The sequence below is a fragment of the Siniperca chuatsi genome, linkage group LG18 (genome assembly GCF_020085105.1).
Source record: "Siniperca chuatsi isolate FFG_IHB_CAS linkage group LG18, ASM2008510v1, whole genome shotgun sequence".
Classification (NCBI taxonomy): domain Eukaryota; kingdom Metazoa; phylum Chordata; class Actinopteri; order Centrarchiformes; family Sinipercidae; genus Siniperca; species Siniperca chuatsi.
In genome coordinates this window covers 14,737,151-14,756,891 of record NC_058059.1, presented here as the reverse complement: position 1 = coordinate 14,756,891, position 19,741 = coordinate 14,737,151, and the positions used below count along the sequence as shown (strand labels likewise).

The 19,741-nt window shown below is 37.8% G+C and overlaps 3 protein-coding genes across 3 annotated transcripts in view; 1 reads left to right on the top strand and 2 right to left on the bottom strand.

Annotated features, from left to right (window-relative positions):
- jak2a (Janus kinase 2a) overlaps positions 1 to 4,418 on the top strand; it is a 30,141-nt gene extending 25,723 nt beyond the window's left edge. Inside the window, exons 21-24 of the mRNA XM_044173623.1 lie at positions 235 to 407; positions 733 to 850; positions 1,219 to 1,332; positions 1,630 to 4,418. Coding sequence (XP_044029558.1) covers positions 235 to 407; positions 733 to 850; positions 1,219 to 1,332; positions 1,630 to 1,737 — 513 coding nt within the window. The 3' untranslated portion in view covers positions 1,738 to 4,418. The remainder of the gene's footprint in view (positions 1 to 234; positions 408 to 732; positions 851 to 1,218; positions 1,333 to 1,629) is intronic.
- Positions 4,419 to 4,870: 452 nt separating this feature from the next.
- Positions 4,871 to 6,798, bottom strand: rln1 (relaxin 1). Its single transcript, XM_044173624.1, has 2 exons — positions 6,144 to 6,798; positions 4,871 to 5,582 (listed from the first exon to the last, which is right to left on the bottom strand). The coding sequence occupies exons 1-2, from the start codon at positions 6,337 to 6,339 to the stop codon at positions 5,233 to 5,235; spliced, it is 546 nt and encodes a 181-aa protein (XP_044029559.1). The 5' UTR covers positions 6,340 to 6,798; the 3' UTR covers positions 4,871 to 5,232.
- A 138-nt stretch (positions 6,799 to 6,936) lies between these two features.
- plgrkt (plasminogen receptor, C-terminal lysine transmembrane protein) lies at positions 6,937 to 19,728 on the bottom strand. Its single transcript, XM_044173625.1, has 5 exons — positions 19,573 to 19,728; positions 19,008 to 19,109; positions 9,934 to 10,064; positions 9,272 to 9,381; positions 6,937 to 8,639 (listed from the first exon to the last, which is right to left on the bottom strand). The coding sequence occupies exons 2-5, from the start codon at positions 19,086 to 19,088 to the stop codon at positions 8,512 to 8,514; spliced, it is 450 nt and encodes a 149-aa protein (XP_044029560.1). The 5' UTR covers positions 19,089 to 19,109; positions 19,573 to 19,728; the 3' UTR covers positions 6,937 to 8,511.
- Between the last annotated feature and the right edge of the window lie 13 nt (positions 19,729 to 19,741).

The window sequence follows — 19,741 nt, the reverse complement described above, 5'->3', positions numbered from 1 at the left end:
TTGACGTGTTAGCTGCTGCTGCTGATCTTTGGGACCATATGTTTGTGTATCGTATGAATACATGTATAGCACTGAGCAATATCATGATTTCCTCATTGTTTGTCCCTTTTATAAAAATCAATAAAATATTATTGTCATTGTCATTAAAAAAACGTGGACTGCCAGCTGTGTATTCCATTTAGTAACAACACAAGTGCATTTCTCTTTCTCTGTGTGATTCAATTCATACTTTAGGGTATGGACTACCTTGCCATTAAGCGATACATCCATAGAGACCTGGCCACACGAAACATTCTGGTAGAGAGCGAGATGAGGGTGAAAATCGGTGATTTTGGCCTGACCAAGATGCTGCCACAGGGCAAAGAGTACTACACTGTCAGAGAGCCTGGGGAAAGCCCTATCTTCTGGTGAGGAAGACACGCTGCATGTGTTTTAGTATTTTCACATTTTTGTGGGTAGACTGAAGATAAAGAATGGACTCTTTGAGAATGTTTTTGATTACCCTTTCTACAGTTGTGGTAAGTATTGTAACCCTTTGTAAGTGATCGTTAAACACAGATGTTAAACATAATTTAGTTTTTGTACATTCAGACTAAGTGTGCCTACTGTATACCTTCATATCTGTCTGCTTATAATGTAGGAAGGACTATTGATGACCGCAATATATTATATATACCACTACTTATATGTATGTCATGTACTGTATATATAATGTGTTGTGGTATTTTCCAGGTATGCCCCAGAGTCGCTGACAGAGAGCAAGTTCTCTGTGGCATCAGATATCTGGAGTTTTGGTGTTGTCCTCTATGAACTCTTCACTTACAGTAACAAGAACTGCAGCCCACCAGTGGTACAGCACTTCTTCTTCTTTTTTGACAATTTGACTTTTCTGTCACGTAACCATTTTCCTATTCAACCCTTAATTGCTTTATGAACTGTCTAACTAACTGACTAACTTAATTAAGCTATAAAACAATGGCCAGTATAATTAGTTTGTAGTGTTGTTCAAGAAATCAGTTGATTGAGCACTCAAAAACAGGAAACGCTTTCCGGTAGTTTTTCTTTGGGCAGTTTTAATTTTGGGGAGTTTTACCAAGCTGTTTTCACTAAAGCCATCTGGAAATTTGCTGTCCTCGAGCTTAGAAGCACCTCATTCAATTGTATTTTGCTGGAAGATGCACGCAGAACCCTGTTTTTACTACTTTTTTTGTGTTCCAGGTGTTCATGGACAAGATGGGAAATGAAAAGCAGGGCCAGATGATTGTCTACCATCTCATAGACCTGCTGAAACAGGGATATAGGTTGCCTGCTCCTGATAATTGTCCAAAGGAGGTCAGTAACTCTACACAAACTGGAAAAAATTGCAGAAAAGGGCACCATGTCATATCATTAAATGGCTTATCCAATAAATGTTATGAGAATAAATGAGAACCCTGTCATTGCAAATATATATATATATATATATATATAGAGAGAAAAATTATATTTCCAAAACGTAAAAAAAAAAAAAGTCCATGGCTGTTCCCATGATTATGAAACCAGCTTACTTATTAAAGTAGAATGCAATAATTGTACCTGTTTTATTGTGTTTTTTTTCTGTTAATGTTCTTGTTCTGATGCTTCATACAGATTCACACGATGATGACAGAGTGCTGGAACAGTGAACCGAGACTGCGCCCTACTTTCAAGACATTAATCCACAGCGTGGAGACTGTACGAGACGGCATGGATGGATGAGCGGCATTGATCCCTGAACCTTTGACCTTTTAGGTGTTAACTCCTGGGAGTCAGTCCTCACAGATCTTAACAGAACAATGAATGTCTTTGTGACGTATGGGTTTACTGCAGGGATGCAGTCACTAGGCTAAAGTATACTTGTTTTTTTTTTCCCTTTTGGTGTTCTGCATGTCTGTCAGCCTAATTAACATGATGATGAAGAATGGTGATGTCCACTTTCTTAGCAGTTTACCCACTTCTTTCTATGGCCACATGAAGTATACAAATTATCTGATTAATTAGTACACTACATCTTACTCAGACACCAAACAAAAGATTATTTCTGATGCCTTTAAAAACATTTCAGTAAATTATTTTCTTTGTGTTATTTCTACATGTTGTATTTTACAAATTGAATTTGACGATAGTCATGGACTGGAGATAGATACACTTCCAAGATTTTCTCTACTTTAAGTGTGTTGAATGTTTAAGCCTTAAAGTCAATATTAGTACCAAAAATGTATAAATCATCAACAAGCAGTGTTTTGTTAATGTTCTGTCCTTTGATTTTGTGTTTTTATTGTTTTAAAATGAGCAGCGACTTATTTTGTTTAACCAAAGAGGCCGTGGGATTCTTAAGACTGGTTGCACAACTGAACCTCACCTCACTGCACAGCTCATGTGTGGCCGGACTTTTAAGGACACCCCGTGACAGACTTTTGCTTGATAGTTTTAAGACTGATAAAGAACAGACCATAAATGTAAAGCACCATCTGTACTTCTGTCACAAGGGGACCCACCATGAACATTTCTACAAGTGGTTTTGTCACAGAGGACTTGTGTTTCACAGGTATTCATTGCACATCGAGGATGATTCTGTGTTTTTCTGAGCTGAAGAGGCAACAGCAGAGGCACCCAGACTCCTGTTTTAAGTGGTGTTAGTTTGCTATGACTACACTTCTTTCCACACAAGAAAGGTCAGACGAATTGCCTGTTATTTGTTTACATCATTTCATGCAATGTGGAAACAATGAAATACATTAAAGAGACAGCAATAACTGCTCATTAATCTCTGAGAACTGGGTATCTAGTAGTGTCATATCATAGACTCATACAGTATCATTCTTGTTTTTTAAGGAAACTGGCAATTATGATATTGCCTTTGTATTTACTAACTTGTATATATTTTATAAATACAGTAAGTATTTCAATGTAATAATAATAATAATAATATAAGGCTGTACTATCTGCCTGTTGATGCCTAATGTGAAAAGTTGAATAGTTTATTTTGCTGAAAGGTGGAGAAAAAGTAATGAAAGGAGATGCTTTTATTTTCTGCAGTAGCTTGTTGTTGCAAGCCATGGATTTATTTAAAACTTATTCGACTTTTGCTCGTTATTATTTTTCCAATCATTTAAAGATATATATGTTGAATATGTGTGTTATAATGTGCATTACATTGTCAACCACAAATGTATCAGTGGTCACAATATTTTAAATTTGAATGCTTAAAACTATATACCAAATGTTAATGACTGAAGGAGGCGGGTCGGCCATTATTTGGGATTTGAGTTCAGACTGGTGAGAGGAAACTCCCTGAACAGAATCATATTTGTGGAACAGAATCTTTTTCTTTTTTTTCCATTGTCAAGCTTAATATAAAACCCCACTTTCCAAGGTTGTTTTATGCCATAAAAGGCAGGCCACACAAAAATGCATGCACAAAATATCAAAGGATGGATGCCCTCTCACATCGCTAAGGTGGAGTCACTGTAAAGAGCCAAGTTTTATCACTTACAAACACACAGTGCGTCTGTGAGCTCCCACACTCGAACCTCTGGGCAGTGTTTATACTGATGATCTGGCCGGTGTGAATATTTTGTCTGTTGTAAATGAGAGATTGTCAGTTTCTTCAGAGTAGTTAAAATGCCTACAATCTAACTGTTGCTACCTAACGGGTTATGTTATTATTATTATTTTTTAATTATTATTCAGAAAGTTTGTAAATTTGAGGGGAAAAAAATCAAGGCCTTGAAAGTTTTTGAAAATAGACATAAATAGACATGGGTCACTGAAAGTGCTTGAATTTATATATTTAGTGCTAGAATATAAATTTAAGTCCTTTGGATTTTTATTTTTTTTTTTACTTAACATCACTGTAACACAGCAGCACAGTTGATAAGTGTTCACACATTCAAGCCTCTCTCTCTTTTTAATTGTTGTCTGTGAGCTTCTGTAAAGCCTGCTAGCTCTCATTATAAAAATTAGCAGTGTTGTTACAGTAATCAACTTTGATCCGTGTCTCAAACGATGCCACGTTGGGTCCTGGAATTTGAGGGAACTGGGCCTGAAAAGTCCTTGAATTTGATATTTAAGGTGTGGGAACCATGATTATTGTGATATATGTGCATTGATGTGTAAGACCAAATATGATTGTTTTGTGAAATATGTATAATTTTTTTAATCCAAAGATTTTCAGAAAAACAGATTGTTTAACCAGATTAAACTGGTGCTTCTTCTTTCTGTTTATTTCAGGTTTTTAGTTTGTTGCAATGTGAACAACATTAAGCCTGTTTTTGTCATCTGATGGCAACAAGCAGCTACCTTTAATACATTTATGTGTAGATAGATGTAAATATTGAAAGATGGATATGTATTATATTCCAGGTGTGTATATACTTTTATTAAACAAACATACTGTACTATGGACATGAAAATTGTACTTTTTTAATCTAAATGTGGCTTCACAAAGCTTCAAACAGCCTTTAGGTTTTTCAAAAGTTTTTTGTAGTTTTGTACATAACTGTTAAATGATTTCTACATTGAGAGCAACCTATTGTGGGGTTTTGTGCAGGGGGTTAAATGTATGTTTAAGCTGCGTCGGAAAGGGTTAAAAGTAAAAAAATAATCCAATCCACTCTTGCAGTAGTGTCCTCAGGGTGTTGACAGAAAATGTTCAGGCAGGCGTAATGTTGTGAACAGAGGCCAGCAATAAGTTCACAGCAGCCTAAATGACATTAATGTGTGATATTAGCCTGTGCTAGTATGAACGTCGTTTAGTCAGTCTGCAGGCGAGAATATGGATGCTGCTTATTGCTCCAAATCCTTATGCATATAAACAAGTGTCATAGACAATATATGATGCTGCTCACCATTTCATATTAACACAGTATTTAAAATTTATTCTTGATGCTGAACGGGTGACATACAGTACATACAGAACATGATCTTATTTTTTTTAACAAAATAAACAAGCAAGGAGAATGAAGGAGACAGAGAGACATGAAGTTGGAGTGATGTGATGACTAATTCAGTTGGTTATAACTGTTTTGTATATTCTGTGCAATAAGACATGAGTGGGCTAACTATAAACAGCAGATGTGAACTTGCTCTCCTCCATATTTTAGCTCTTACATCACTCCACAACTGTATACTGTCCATTACCGCCCATCACACCGTCTTCATGTCACAACCCCTCTGCCATCACCCACCCCTTCTCCTCCTCTCCTCCCTACCTCAGCACAAGCGTCCGATATCGTTTTTGGTACAGCCCTGGCTACAGCACTTCCCTGCCACACCCAGAGAAAAGTTCCTCTTCTTCTTGCTCGGTATGGGCCAGTCAGCTGCAGCTGGGTTTCCGTCTCGCTCGACTAAAACCGTGGACGGCTGAGACTTCTCCAGCGGGGCCGGGTCACTCAGCGACTGCATGTCTCCTACGGCCCCGTAAAGAGCCAGGAGGTCTGCCAGGGAGTAAGAGGGGGCAATATGGAGAGGAGATTGGTTATCTGTGAGCTCTGCACCAGGTTGCCAGGTGCGCTGGTTGTCCTCTGCTGTAACGTCACTGAGGGAACTCCACTGGAAGGGATCTGGAGAAAGAAAAAGGATAGATACATAATAACCTCAAGAACAACCAGGAGTTGAATATAAAGCTTAACTGTATATCATTCGTCAAATGCAGCTTCAGTCATACTAAAAACAAAGAGGAGAATGTGTTAATAAAAGGTGCTAAAACAACACAGGAATGATGGTAATTACTAACTAAAAGGTTTTCTTATTATGTCCAGTTACCATGAGCTGACCACGGTGCTGAAATATGAGGCTCAATCAGCTGTCTGACTGCAATGTGGGGGGAATTGTCGCCTGATTAAAACCCTCTGGCAGCCTAACCCTTTGATGTGTAATAACTCACTCGTGCTCTGTAGAAATGTACAAATGAAGCAAGCAATCAATTCCTTACACTACACCTTGGCTACATCAGAATAAGACATGTTTCAACATATGGTTAAAAGTAGATTTTTTACAAAGGTAGATAGTACCTTAGATAGTTTTTGAAACATGTCTCTATGCATGTGAACATTTTTTGTACTTTTATTTTTAGATATACACTTGTCCAATTAGTGTGCACAAATTAAGCAATGTTAACTCACCCAAGTCCCCCTCTGTGGATCGTTTCCACCGGGAACCGCCGCAGGTGAAAATTACTGCTCTGATGAACTCTCTCCCGCACAGTTTCACCCCGTAGTCCCTCGGCATGATCAGTCTGCTCATCATATCAGCCTTCACACAGCTGCATATGCCACCGACACACACCACGGCCACGGCAAGAGTCAATCTCCAGAGCATTTTTCCCTTGTCCTGAAAGTAATGGAACGTAGCCGGCTGGTTTGGGCTGCAAAAGGAGGGTCAGCTGAGTTCCACCTGATCGCTGTTTCAAATCCTGCTGGTTTCCTTGTAGTTTTTTTTTCTGTTAGGAGAGTGCTGTTGCAGCCTGTTGAGCCGAATGCTGAAGTTGTAAAGATGCTTCTGTTTGTCTGTCTTGTGTTGCAGAGCAGACTTTGGCTGCCTCTTCTTGTACTCTCTTCAGTCCTAGTCACTAGTTCACTCGTCAACTTATATGTTCAACCCCAACCCTCGCCCTCCCACTCCCTCCCTCTCACACACACACGTCATTTAGATTGAAGACAATGACGTACTTGGAGTTATTTTTTTATTATAGTAATATTAAGGGCATGTGCACATTACTCATACACTAGCTTAAGTGATAACTTTGAGACAAACTATATGAAGGCATGTATGATGTCTTCACTTCACGGGGAAGAAATTAAGATGTAAAGTGGTTTAGGCTTCTATTAACAGTGTCCGTCTATGTAAAAAAAACAAAAAAAACAGGTGGTTTGGTGTGGTGGTGCCTTGTCACAAAAGACGATTGGAGAAGAGAAAGACTTTGCGATATTTATTTTTATTGGATTTACAAATATAGTTTCCATGATGTCAAACAAGTTAAAATTATGATAAATACATAATGCATAAATATTAGCACCTTGTAATATTTTAAATCCACGGAATATTACTGTGATAATAAAAATAAAACTTACAGGTGCACCAATGCCAACTATAGCTTTGGTATAAAGCTCCTTAGCACTCAAATTCAACCTTTGCAAATAAACTTGTCTCTTCCTGTTACAATGACCAAAGGTTTTAGTGATACAATTTGGGGGAATAACAATCTTCTGCTGTCAGGACAAATGTATGCCGTGTTGAGAATCTTTACAATCAAAACTCCAAAATATTTTTGATATTCTCATTTTGATCACTCTTTAGCTGCTTTGATTATCCGGTCTGTTCGAGCGAAGAAGCTTTGACAGCGAGTGCATGCCTTGCAGAAAACGTCAGATATCCAGATATGTGTCTAGTGTGAACCAAATTAGAGCTAAAAAACATGTGAACATTGCATTGGTACACGTCAGGTGGCAAGAAAATATACACCAATGAGATTTTCATGTTGCTTTGTATCTGCCTGATGTGCAAGTAGGCAACTATTTGCTAAAACATTAGCCCTATGGCCTTGATAAGCTCAGACTTTGTAAGGATTAGGTTACTGTGAGTGTGTTCACGTTCTCTTGTGTTCAAGAGTCTTTCTGCCCTCTGGTGGTCAGAAATCACTTCATGCAGCTTTAACTAAGAACATAATAAACAAGCACAACCCAACTTGTTGAGACATACGCCGTGTCCCAATTCCATACTACATACTGAGTCTGAGCCGGTTTTTACTATGTGGTAAATTCAGACTGGAAAAGTGACAAAATAACTAAAACCAGACAGCATGCAAGCTAAATACGGTCGATTTTTGAGTGTGTTGTTGATGCACACTGTATAGGGAATGACGCAAAAACATTTCGATGTCTTTTTGTGAAGTTTAATTGGCTGAAGCTTTCCAAAGTTGTCGTCTCATTGACATCCAACATCACACGTATTGTATAATTTCCTGTTAGTATAAAATGGTAAAGTATGTTGATATTTTTGTATATTAACTGGTAAAACAGTATACTATGACAGTTAGTATGTAGTTTATATTGTATAAAATTAGTATGTAGTCTAGATTTGGGACACAGCTTTAGTCTCTGAGTGAATTACGTTAAAATGGTTAAATGCAATTGATGCAAATATTTATGTTGCAGATTTATTTCATGATACACTACAGTACTAACAGCTTATTACTAACTAACTTAAGTATTTTGATTGGTATTCTGCATTAGCCAATCTGCTTTTTAAAGTAATTAGTGGTTCAGTGCTGAAAGGGTTTGGCTACTGATGCACCTCTAATAACAATAACCACAAAACAACATCATTATTTGGATATTAATTTATATTGAGACTACTGTGACTCGAGGTCCATGATGTATAATTAGTGCAAATCGTGGACTCAATAATGTCAAAAAGGCATAATTAAGAAAAAGCAAAATGGGTGAATGCATCGACTGGACGATTCTGATTTTGTCTCAAATAACCAGCAAGTCATTTCTCCAAGAAGGAGGTGAGGCTGCTTTTAGCTCGGCGGGCCTTCTCTATGCTATCGAAAGTTGGAGTCCCATGAGGCAAGTCCAGGAGGTTATGTTCAGACGCCATGATACTCTCAGCCTCCCCTAAAGGTACAATGAGGAAACAAAATGAGGTTTAGCATATTTGTATTATAGCTGCTTTTAGTCTGTTTAGTTTTAGTATGTGTACATATGTATATGTTGTTAATACTCCAAAAAAGATTTCTGCATGTAAGGTATAGACATGGATTAATTTAAGAGAATGTCTTACTGTGAATACTTTGTGAAAAACAGTGAAAATGACTTAACAAGACAGGAGCGTGTGGGTATATTTTGGGAAGCCACAGATGTTACATATACTATACTACTATTACATATGTCTGACCAATGTCAACCATTTAAATACATTTGCAACTTTTACACTAACATTTAACTTTTGTAATAAACTTTTTGTACAATAAACTTTTGATAATTGTTGCTTTAATTGTTGTCTTTGTGTAAAAACTGCAAGGCAGTTTGCAGTATTTTGTTTTAAGCTGCTGTCTTTGAAACATGAGTCCAAGTCTGTTGCTTAGAATTAAGATTTAAAAGTGTGGGTTCACTACTAAAACAGAATTTAAACTGTATGTGAAATGTTAATGTGAAGCAAACGGACAAAGCTTATTTTTTTCTGGCCAGCATTAAAGCTTTGCTTATGTGGGGTGATGACGATAATGATGACAACTGCTTAGTCTTACTTCTCATACGATTAATAAGTGTCCCATAGGCGCTGTCCATCTGGTAGGCAAATATGAAGCCGAAAGGAAAGATGGGAGCCAATAGGAATGGTCTCTTTCTTTTAATGGCACTGAAGAAAAGTATAGAGGCAAAGAGAAGACAATTTTGTCAATATGCAAAAAAAAAAGGATAAATAAAAGCACTCAGAGAAAGCATACTTCCATTTAGGCTACACAATTATATTTAATGACAGAAAATTTAATCTGGGATTTGCATTAAATTACACACAGTAATATAGTAAGTAGACCATTATGTTGACTTATGGAATTTTTGCAATACCTAAATCCTGGGAATATAGAATGACTTGAAAATGTCAAGTGAATCAGACTCATGCCATTTAAATGTGTCGTGTTGCTGTAGCGCCACCTGTGCGCTGTTAAAGGACTACCCAGTTAAACTTGATGTGACCACTGTGTCTAAAAAAAGTAAAGGTCACTGGACTGTGATTTCATTTTTTCATTTGACTCAGTTCAGTGAGGATCACACTTTACAGGCAGATACAGGTTGTTCTCTCGCTGTGCATTATTACTGTGTGTTTGTGTCGGTATGTTAGAAACAGTTCATCTTTGGGTGAATCTTGAACAGAATACCTCTGAGCTGAGCAGTTGCATACAAAACTCACCCTACAGTGAGTCCCAGTGTAGCCACTGTAAAGAAAGTGCCGAAGTATTTGAGAAACTCTCTGGACCAGGCAATCTGCATAGCCATCTGTCTCTCTCTCATCTGGTTCTGCATCAGGATCTGACGCTCCATCTACACACACACACACACACACACACACATACACATACACACACACACACACAGAGGATGTCATCAGGTATAAAAGACCTTTACAGCCAAATAAACTAATTAACAAATTAAATTGTTTATTTTTATTTACATAGCGCCAATTCATAACAGAAGTTCTCACCGCACTTTTCCTATAAAGGAGATCTAGACCGTACTCTTTATAATATTATTTACAGAGACCCAACAAATCCCACCATGAGCTGGCATTTGACGACAGTGGCAAGAAAAAACTTCCTTTAAGAGGCAGAAACCTTGGACAGAACCAGACTCAATGGTGGGCGGCCATCCACCGCTGCCATGTTAGGTTTTGAGAGAGAAACAGAGAGAGAGAGAGGTTTTGGGTGGTGGGGGGGCACAATCCAAATTCCACCTAGAATTTTTAAAATAGTAGAAATGTAATAGTGTTAATATTAATAAATTAATAATAATAGGAATGACAGCTATAGGAAAAATAATGTCAGTATTAGTAATGGAGCCAATAACAACTGTAGTAGCAGTTGTCGAGCAGGAACACAGGGGCAGCAGGTGGCCCACAACCACAGATCCAGACTCTGCAGCTCCGGAGGCAGAAATACCTGCTGAAAGCAACAGAAGGAGAGAGGAGAGAAACAAGAAAGCAGAGAGAGAGAGAACATGTTGAGTTAGTAACATGCAGTAATGGGATAAAAATGCATACAGATGGAGAGGGAGAGAAGGAGAGAGGAAAGAGGTGCATCATGGGAAGTCTCCCGGCAGTCTAGGCCTATAGCAGCATAACTAAGGGATAGTTCAGGGCTCACCCAAGCCAGCCCTAACTATAAGCTTTATCAAAGTGGAAAGTCTTAAGCCTACTCTTAAATGTGGAGATGATGTCTGCCTCCCGAACCCAGGAGAGGAGCTTGATAACTGATAACAAACTAATTACCAAATAAATAAAATACTAGAGCCTGCTCCATATATATCGCTGACATAAGCTTTTTGCAGATATATGGGTATCAGCATTTATGTTGGTCAATAAGCAACAAAAAATGTTCAGAACCACAAATGCCAAAGATATGTTTGAGGTAATTTAGAACCAGTATCTTCATTATATAGTTCGTCCAACAAAGATCACTGACAAGTTTATTTTTCAACTGTAAAATGTCCCACTCAGTACATATCTTGGTCACAATTTGCTAAGAGCCAAATTTAGGGAATAAAATGTTTGTTTTTGTTATGTGTTTATGTGAAAAAGATTAATATCGGTCAATATAACCTTATCTGGTTTTCAGCCTCAAAACTCCAGTATCTGCGTTCTCCAATCTCCAATTTGTAATACAGTACATTTCAAGGATAGGTCAAACATGTACAATGCAGAAGTCTGGAGAACGTTCTACATATCGTATACTGAAATCAGAGCAATACCAAACAAGGGAAATATTCAGAAGGTAAAATCTCACAATGTTGTGCAATTAAAATGACAAGAAGAGAAAAAAAGGTATCAGCACAGCTGGATATTAAAGCAGTGAGACAGCCAGGCAGACAGACAGAGGGACAAAGAAAGGGTCAAAGGAACAAGAGACAGCCAGTCCAGTCTCAGAACACTGCGTCCATGCCGATGAACCTCAGTCAGATGAATCTTTTGTCTGCCGTTTCCTGTCTGACACTCACTCACATCTACATGCGCAGAAATACGTGCTTCCTGCATAACAATTTCTATTGAGTTGACGTTCTCATTTAAAAAGCCTTTATTCTCAAAATGTGTGTGTCAAAGATGAGCTTTTATTTCCACTTAACAGGAAAGTGACACTAACTCAGTGACAGGTTAAAAATAAAGTGACCATGGTGCCATTCAAGTGAGTCGATGACGTGAAGTGGATGACATAAATTACAACATGTCGGAGAAGCAACATTTTGATTTCTGACTCAATTCTATATATCTGCATTAATGGCTGAACATTTCGTGGCATTGAACCTAAAGTGAATGAAATTAAAGAGGTGGGGCCTGTAAAACAGAGACTAATAGAGACTTGGCTTTACAATATCTATTTTTGAGGTCTGCATAAAACATTTTTCAAACAGAATGAGTTATGCCAATGAGTGAACTTAAAAAACACCTCGAAACTTACCACAGTACTGTAGTTACAAGCAACCTTGCAAGAAAATAGACAAAACATCTACAGTACAGGTAGGTAATTAACAGCTACATTAGGACAAAACAGAGGAGCATAAGCCATTTTTAAGCTAGGCAATATTGTGCAGGAGCCTCTGAATGAACAAGTCAGAGTTAATTTGTTTTATGAGGGAGTCGGCTTCATATTGACCAACTCCCAGCACTAAATGTGTTTAACTTGTCAAGCAGGATAAATAAGGGCAACAATGATCAGTCAACCCTTCCTCGGGGCCTGACAGTAGGCATGAGAAATTGTCTCCAGTTATCAGCTGTTCATTGACAGAAAAGTCGCCATCAGTTATGTAATGGTCCTGAGTAAATATAATTCATATTTCTACAATAAAAAAGTGACTGGGAATGATTTAACATTCTATTAAATGACCTTTTGGTTCTCTATAATCACTCCTTTCTTTGTCACAGTTTGCAACATTCGTAAGTCCAGTGTACACCTTATTCTCAGATCATGTAGCTGCCTCTCATGTTTATCCAGCTTTGCTTTGCCTCCACATTTTGATAAAAATTTAAACCTGTTTTCATCTTATTCTGTCTCAGTATCAGTGCCTCGACTGTCTGTCTCCCAGGTGAAATAATCTAACAAAATATTTGATATAGGAAAGTAATTCTGATTTATCACTCTTTAATTATGCAATAAAAAGTGGGCAAACAGTAATTAAAATAGCACTAATCAAATACCTTTTGTGGTTAATACATGACATCATTTGTTCTCCTGTTGTGACGATGTGAAGACCATCAAGTGGAATGATTTGATGACTAAAATGCTTGGCTACTACTAAACGTCAACAGTAGAGGAGAAGGAAATGTGTAAAATTAAGAAAACAGCTCAGGAGGGTTACACTGTAATCACCGGGTTGACATGTCACTGGGAGGTAAAGGTACAGTAAAAGGCACTTATGTTAATGAAGCGCAATCAACCCTTAAATCTAATCTAATATGGTTTTTAAGCATGCTGTTAGACTGACTGGTTCAATCAACATTTGTGAACATTAAAGACTAATTTTAGTCAAAGACCACTCAAAAAGCACAAAACATATGTATCGATATAATGATTTTGGTGCATATGTGTTTTCATGAAAATGGATATTGAGCAGAACTGAACACAGCTGCTCCCTTATTGTGAGGGACAAACATCACAACTCCCTGTGAGTCTGCACCTCTGCTTGGAGGAGGTGGACTAAGTGGGGATGTAGAGTCAAGCACCTGCATCAGTCTGCCAGCCTACTGCTCATCTTTTGCAAACTCAAGTGGTAAGAGTGTTACCTAATGTCTACTGAGCCCAGAAATGTGCATAATTTCACTAAAGAAGTGTATATTCACTTTAGATACTGTATTTTCTCTGGTAGAGAAGCCAGAGTTAAGTTCTCAACATGTAACTGTGACTGAGATTTCTGCTCTGCTTTCAGCTTTAGCTTCATTTAACAAAGAACCAGTTCCTCTTCACTTTTCCAGACTGATTCAGTAACATTACTTATTTTATTTTACATTGTATTTCATATACTGTGGGTCTTGCCTGGTAACATTTCATTTTAGTTACAATCAGTTAGTGACTAATTTTAGATTTGATTGAATGATCCACTGATTAATCAATTATTTGTCTTATATGAACGTAATTTTAATATCTTTGGATTTTGGACTGTCTGTTAGACAAAACAAACAATTTAAAGATGTCACAATTGCCTCTGGGAAGTTGTGATTTTTCACTATTTTCTGACATTTTATAGACCAAACATTTAATTGATTAATCAACAAAATAATTGTCACATTAATCCATAATGCGAATAAGCGTTATTTTCAGCCCTACTTTATTTATACAGTTTCCTTAATTTAAAAAAGTGTTGGCTTTCAAGTTTAAAAAATCCCGATGGGAAACTCAAGAGGTTTCTATGTACAGTTTGCTTCTTTTGTTCGTCATGAAACTTGCTACCTTTTGCAATCCATTACTGAAACCAAGCTGACTACACCTGCTATCCTCTCCAGGAAGGAGAAAGCTACAAACTTTTTAACGCCACAGGAGTGAGATACACTGTGGGTGGAGTAAGGTTCAAAGTCATGGAAATCACAGGAACAGTTTCTGTAATCAACAGTGTTTGTTGTCTAATTGCAGGGTCCACTGAGCTAAATTAGTGAACAATAGTGAACTCAAGGATGCCTCATTAAAATTAGACAAAGTTGAAATAGAAACCAAACGCAGCAGGTGTTGTTAATGAGTCAAGAATTTAATTATGTTTCAATTAGACCCCTTTCCAAGGACATAAAGTGGAAATTACCCAACCATTCATAGAGCCATTTTGGTCCTCAGGAGCGAGAAATGTGTAATGAAAGGTTTCTGGTGACATGGTTAAAGAGACGTCACCTCTCATGAGGTCATCCCGTCACAAAACAGGAAGTAGACAAGAGATACTGGATGTTTGATTTAAACTATGTGGAAACTACCCAGCCTACTTCTTGTCAATGATTTTATCACCTGCAGTCACCTGCTTGTTAGTTTCTTTTAAAGAGGGTATAGAATATTCCAATGGAGATAAAAAAAGTAGTTAAAAATAGATGGAAATGGAAAGTATTAGTGGAGGTGTAATCCGAGTATAATCAGTATAATGTGTTAAAACAAAAGCCAGCGCCTGATAATTGGTATCTTGCCACTTGGTTGAATGGCACCACTTTCATTGGCTCACTGGCTTGTGAAAAGTCTGCTTGAATGATGCATTCAAGTGCAATAGTGCAGACTGCAAAAATGACTTTCCTTGTCAGAAATTAGCTTGTGAATGCCAGGCTGTTATTAAGCCTGCATCTAATGATTATTTCCGATTAATCCTTTAGTCTACCAAAAAAGAGAAAAAAATGCCCATCACAAGAGCCAACGGTGACACCCTCAAATGTCTTGTTTTGTTCCACCAAATGTCCAAAACCCAAATATATTCAGTTTAACAAGAAAATCAGCAAATCCTCTCATTTGAGAAGCTGGAACCACAAAATGTCCCCCCCCACTATTTTTGCTGTGAAAATTACTTTAACAATTAATCGATTATTAAAATAGTCGCCAAATAATTTTCTGTTGAAAGACTAATCGCTTCAGCTCTAGGTGTTATAGGCTATTGGTTGTATGTTGTTCACAAGGACAGCAGATGCTAATTAGCTAAAAGCTAAAAATGATGTAATTGTTGTAGTCTGTACATAAATAAATGGTAAACAAAACTGTATTGCTGACTCTTAAATGTCAGAGCCCTCCACCAACACATGAACCCCCATGAGTTTTTGATAATTAATGGAAAAATAACAAATCTTTAAACAGATAAGATAAGGTTAATTGACAATAAACATTACATTATTCTCAGGCCCACTGCCAACTCTCCCACACAGATGGCCCAGACAAATGCCTGTAAAGAATGACTTTAGTATTTGACCTCCACCCTCCACAACTTCAGCATCTTCACTACTGACACAGCTGACGTGGAATTGAGTTGCAAATATGTGGGAATCCTCCTGGACATTTAACTCAGCTTTGATGGACACACTCCAATCATAAACTCTGCCAGCAGAATCTCTCCACCATCCGGAAACTCAACGCCCTCTCTCTTGCACCCCACCTACCGCTCCTCTTGCATCAAAGCATCAAAGAGCCAGACCTCGTCTATTGCTCCATCTGCTACTTCACCACACTCACAGTCACCAACAGGAACAAACTCATCAAAACCACAAAACACACACAGCCACTAAATCCACTTCCAACCTCACAGATGTGAACACAAATGCTGTTAATAGCCAAATAACTCAATGTCTGGTCATAAACACAGATCTTGGATGAGTAAAAAAAGCTTGCTTTGCCAGACAATTTGTGCCTTCTGTCAACATGACTGGAAACTGGCTATCATTTAAAAATGTCCAATAGTAGCACAGATACAAACACTTTGATCGAGTTTTGGTACCGATCCTAAACCAGCTGTCTATGTCAAAAATACTTCAGAGACTTTGTATTTCTCAAGTACCAACAGGTCTAAATCTGTATGTTGTGAACTGTTAATTATCTGGTATTATTATGTTTTTTAATCATTTATATTTATGTTTCCATGGTCTATTTCCATGTGATGACTATGAGTTTTTAAACCCATGTATGATCAGCTGAGTTACTAACCAAAATGACAAAGCAACACAGTGTTACCTTTACCTACGTGTGTACTTTTAAAGTAGACAACGTCATGTCTCATGGTGGAAACATCACAAGGGATGACAAGCAGATTTGGAGGCAAGTTTGGACAAGTAGCTGAGGACCACACAATGACTGTGAGACAGTGACGGGAAAAAGCAGTGAAGAAAAAGTAAAAGAAAGAAATGAGCCACATTGAGTCCACTCAGGTGACAAAGTGAGAGCAGAGCTGAAACGTAAGCGGGAAATTCACTGACATTTTCTAAAGTGCTGCAAGCATACACAGGAAAACTGTTACAAGCGAATCATCACGGTCTACATACTGACAGAAGAGTCCCTTTCTGACAAAACTGAGATATAGCAAATATCAATCACATATTGTCATTCCTGGATATTGAGAAAGTTATTCATGCCTTTATCATTTCTCGCTTTAATCATGACCAGGCTTTAACTAAGATCAGATCATAGCACTTTTGTTTTAGCCCAAAAACGCTGGCTCCCAGTACCTATTTGAAATGATTTTACAATTATTACAATTCCCTACAACTACATGGCAGAAGTCTCAATGTTGTTGACTTTCTGAAACGTCTCAGGGTTTCTACCATCTATCATTTGATCAGGGGCTTTTAACTGTCCTTTTATTTTCAGGAATGGCTAAACAAGCAAAATTTTTGTGTTATAGTGTTTGCATTATCTTTAGAAAGTGATGATCGCAGTGGTAAAAAAACACTGAAATAAAACAAATCAAAAACCTTGTGAGGAGGTCTTTGCCCACCTACTTTATACCCAAACCCACTCAAGTTCATTGACTGTGAATAAAAAGCACAACTAACTATTATTACCATCCAAGACCCATTCTTAAATATAAAGTGAACAAAAATGTCATTTACGTCATTTCAGAGCTGCCATTTATTCCCAGGACACGCGTTATATAAACACACCCCTATCCAATGAATTAATGTAAAATGGGCCCCGGGGCTCAAACACAATGCCCAATGACTTTGACTTAAGAGACAAGAGCGTGGAAAGGATCAATTAGCTATGAGTGATGTGACTTGAAAACACTGGCAACAATCATCTTTGACGTCTTAATGCAGGGGGAGGCAACAGCTGCTACTTCAGAGATATTCTGAAATTGCTAGGGTCAATCTTCCTCATTAAATTTGGTGAGGTAAAAATACATAACATATAAATTGACCATTAGCGACCATGAAGATTTTTGATTTGAGTATGTTTTGTTCAGCCAAGATCTGAAAGGTAAAATATATTAATCAAAATTAAAATAGATGCTATTGTCACAAATGCTTTCAATACATTTTAAGCAGACAAATAATGGTAAAATTAGAAATGTCTTACTCATTTGTATTCAAAAGTGATTCTGAGTGTGAATAAAAAATATGAAACTATCTGTAGTAAGTTACGTCAATTAAACAACGTAGATCCACTACAGCAATGCTTAAACATGTACCTAATATTTACCTGTGAGTCATCATCACGACCCAAATGAGGGCGCTCTGAAACTCAATTGCCAAACCTTTGCCATCACTAAATAATATCCGTCATCATCTACCACATTTGCAGCTGGGAGAGCAGGAGAAAATTACGGGGCAGAAAATACAACAAACCTTTTGGGCGTAAGTTGGATAATGTCATTGGTGTTATGACAGTCACACATCCCACCTGCTGCTCAGGAGCTTGCAGGCATGTATAAATCACAACAAATTGGCGCCAAAAAGGAGAAGAAAAAAACCCCATCCTTTGTTTAAATGAAAAAACTAAAAAATAATGAGTGCAATAAAGCCTGTGGTCTCTAAATGGAAATGTTGAGATTCAGACTGAAGCTTGGATCCCTGGCTTTGACAGTGTGTGATTCAAGAAAGAAAGAACAAACAACCAGTCTGACAGGACAGATCAATGTGATGATCAGACCAAACTGCCAAAACTCTTGTCCATGTAGGCTGTATTCACTGGTAAAATTGCCAATTACCTTGGAATATTACATACCTTACATACATAGCAGCATAGTTGCTGTGTGGTAATTTGGTTAAAACAACATTAGTTTAGGAATATGTACCAAGTAAGTACAGAATCAACTGAAATATTAATCTTAAAGCTAGATTTTGACACTGGGATCCTCTTTAAAACAGGGTCACTAGATCAGGTAATAAAGCAGGGCCCAGTTTAAGGTCCTCATTGTGTCAGGTAATATTGTGCTTTAGTAGGGTAGGGAAGTGCAAATTCCCATATTCCTGAACAAAATTACAATTGATCTTATTGCCACACAGTGAAAGTGGGGCTTTTGGGGCCTTGGGGACAGTTGCCTGCTTTGCCCATTTGACTGGTACAACATGTTTTACTTGCCAGTAGTGCATTTATATTTAGTCAGCTCGCAGACGCTTTTGTCCAAAGCAACATACAAATGAGGTACAATCTAAGCCACAGTAGCTCAAGGACAAGCCTTCAAGTATAAGTGCAGCAACACTCAACTTCATGTTTCAGCTGACACAGGTACCACAAGGTTGCAGGTGCATGAAGTGGGACATGAGTGCATAGCAAATGATATCTTCTTAAGTGTTGTTTTTAATACTATGTGAATGGATGCACCTTCACTCACCTGCAGCCGGGAATTGTGGAGCATGAATTCTTGCTGCTTTTTAAAGTTTGCATCCATGGATTTAGACAGTAGAAACCCCATGGTGGCGTTGTTACTGTTGACCTAAAGATACAATTACTCAACATTATGCTGCAGTCAAAACATAAGCCAACACAACGTTACCAAACGTACAGACATAATTACTCAGTGTATAGAGGTGCAAATGGATAACCAGAAACCATTTGCTTCTACATGTGATGGCACTGCCAGTGTTTATCTGTACTAAAATGTTACACCTGTCAGCTATATGCAGTAGCTGACTCGTGCTTCTGTTAGTCTAATAACTTGATGCTAATACCTAACGTACACATTTAGCTATTGCTAGGAGCTAGCAGTACGTAACGTTAGCAAAAGTTAAACGACTTGACGTTTGGTTCTGTGCTTTTTGGGCTTCCCTGTTGGTTAATTTGGCTAACGATATGTGCTAATATTACTACATAAAATAGCTTGCCATGCTTCACCTGACATGCTTCGGTTTTAACCTTGAGTGGTAGCTTGGCTAACTATAAATGAAAGCTTTACATACCTAATATACTTTGAAGACGGTAAGCTAATAATATAATGATACTGGTCACAAAAGCAGCACTAACGAGGGTTCAAGGCCATGTATCAAAACAAAAATGCGTGCATCGCCTCAAAAACAGCTAACTTCCTTTCTACGGTCCTGACAGTTATCCTGTAAGTGGATAAAAATA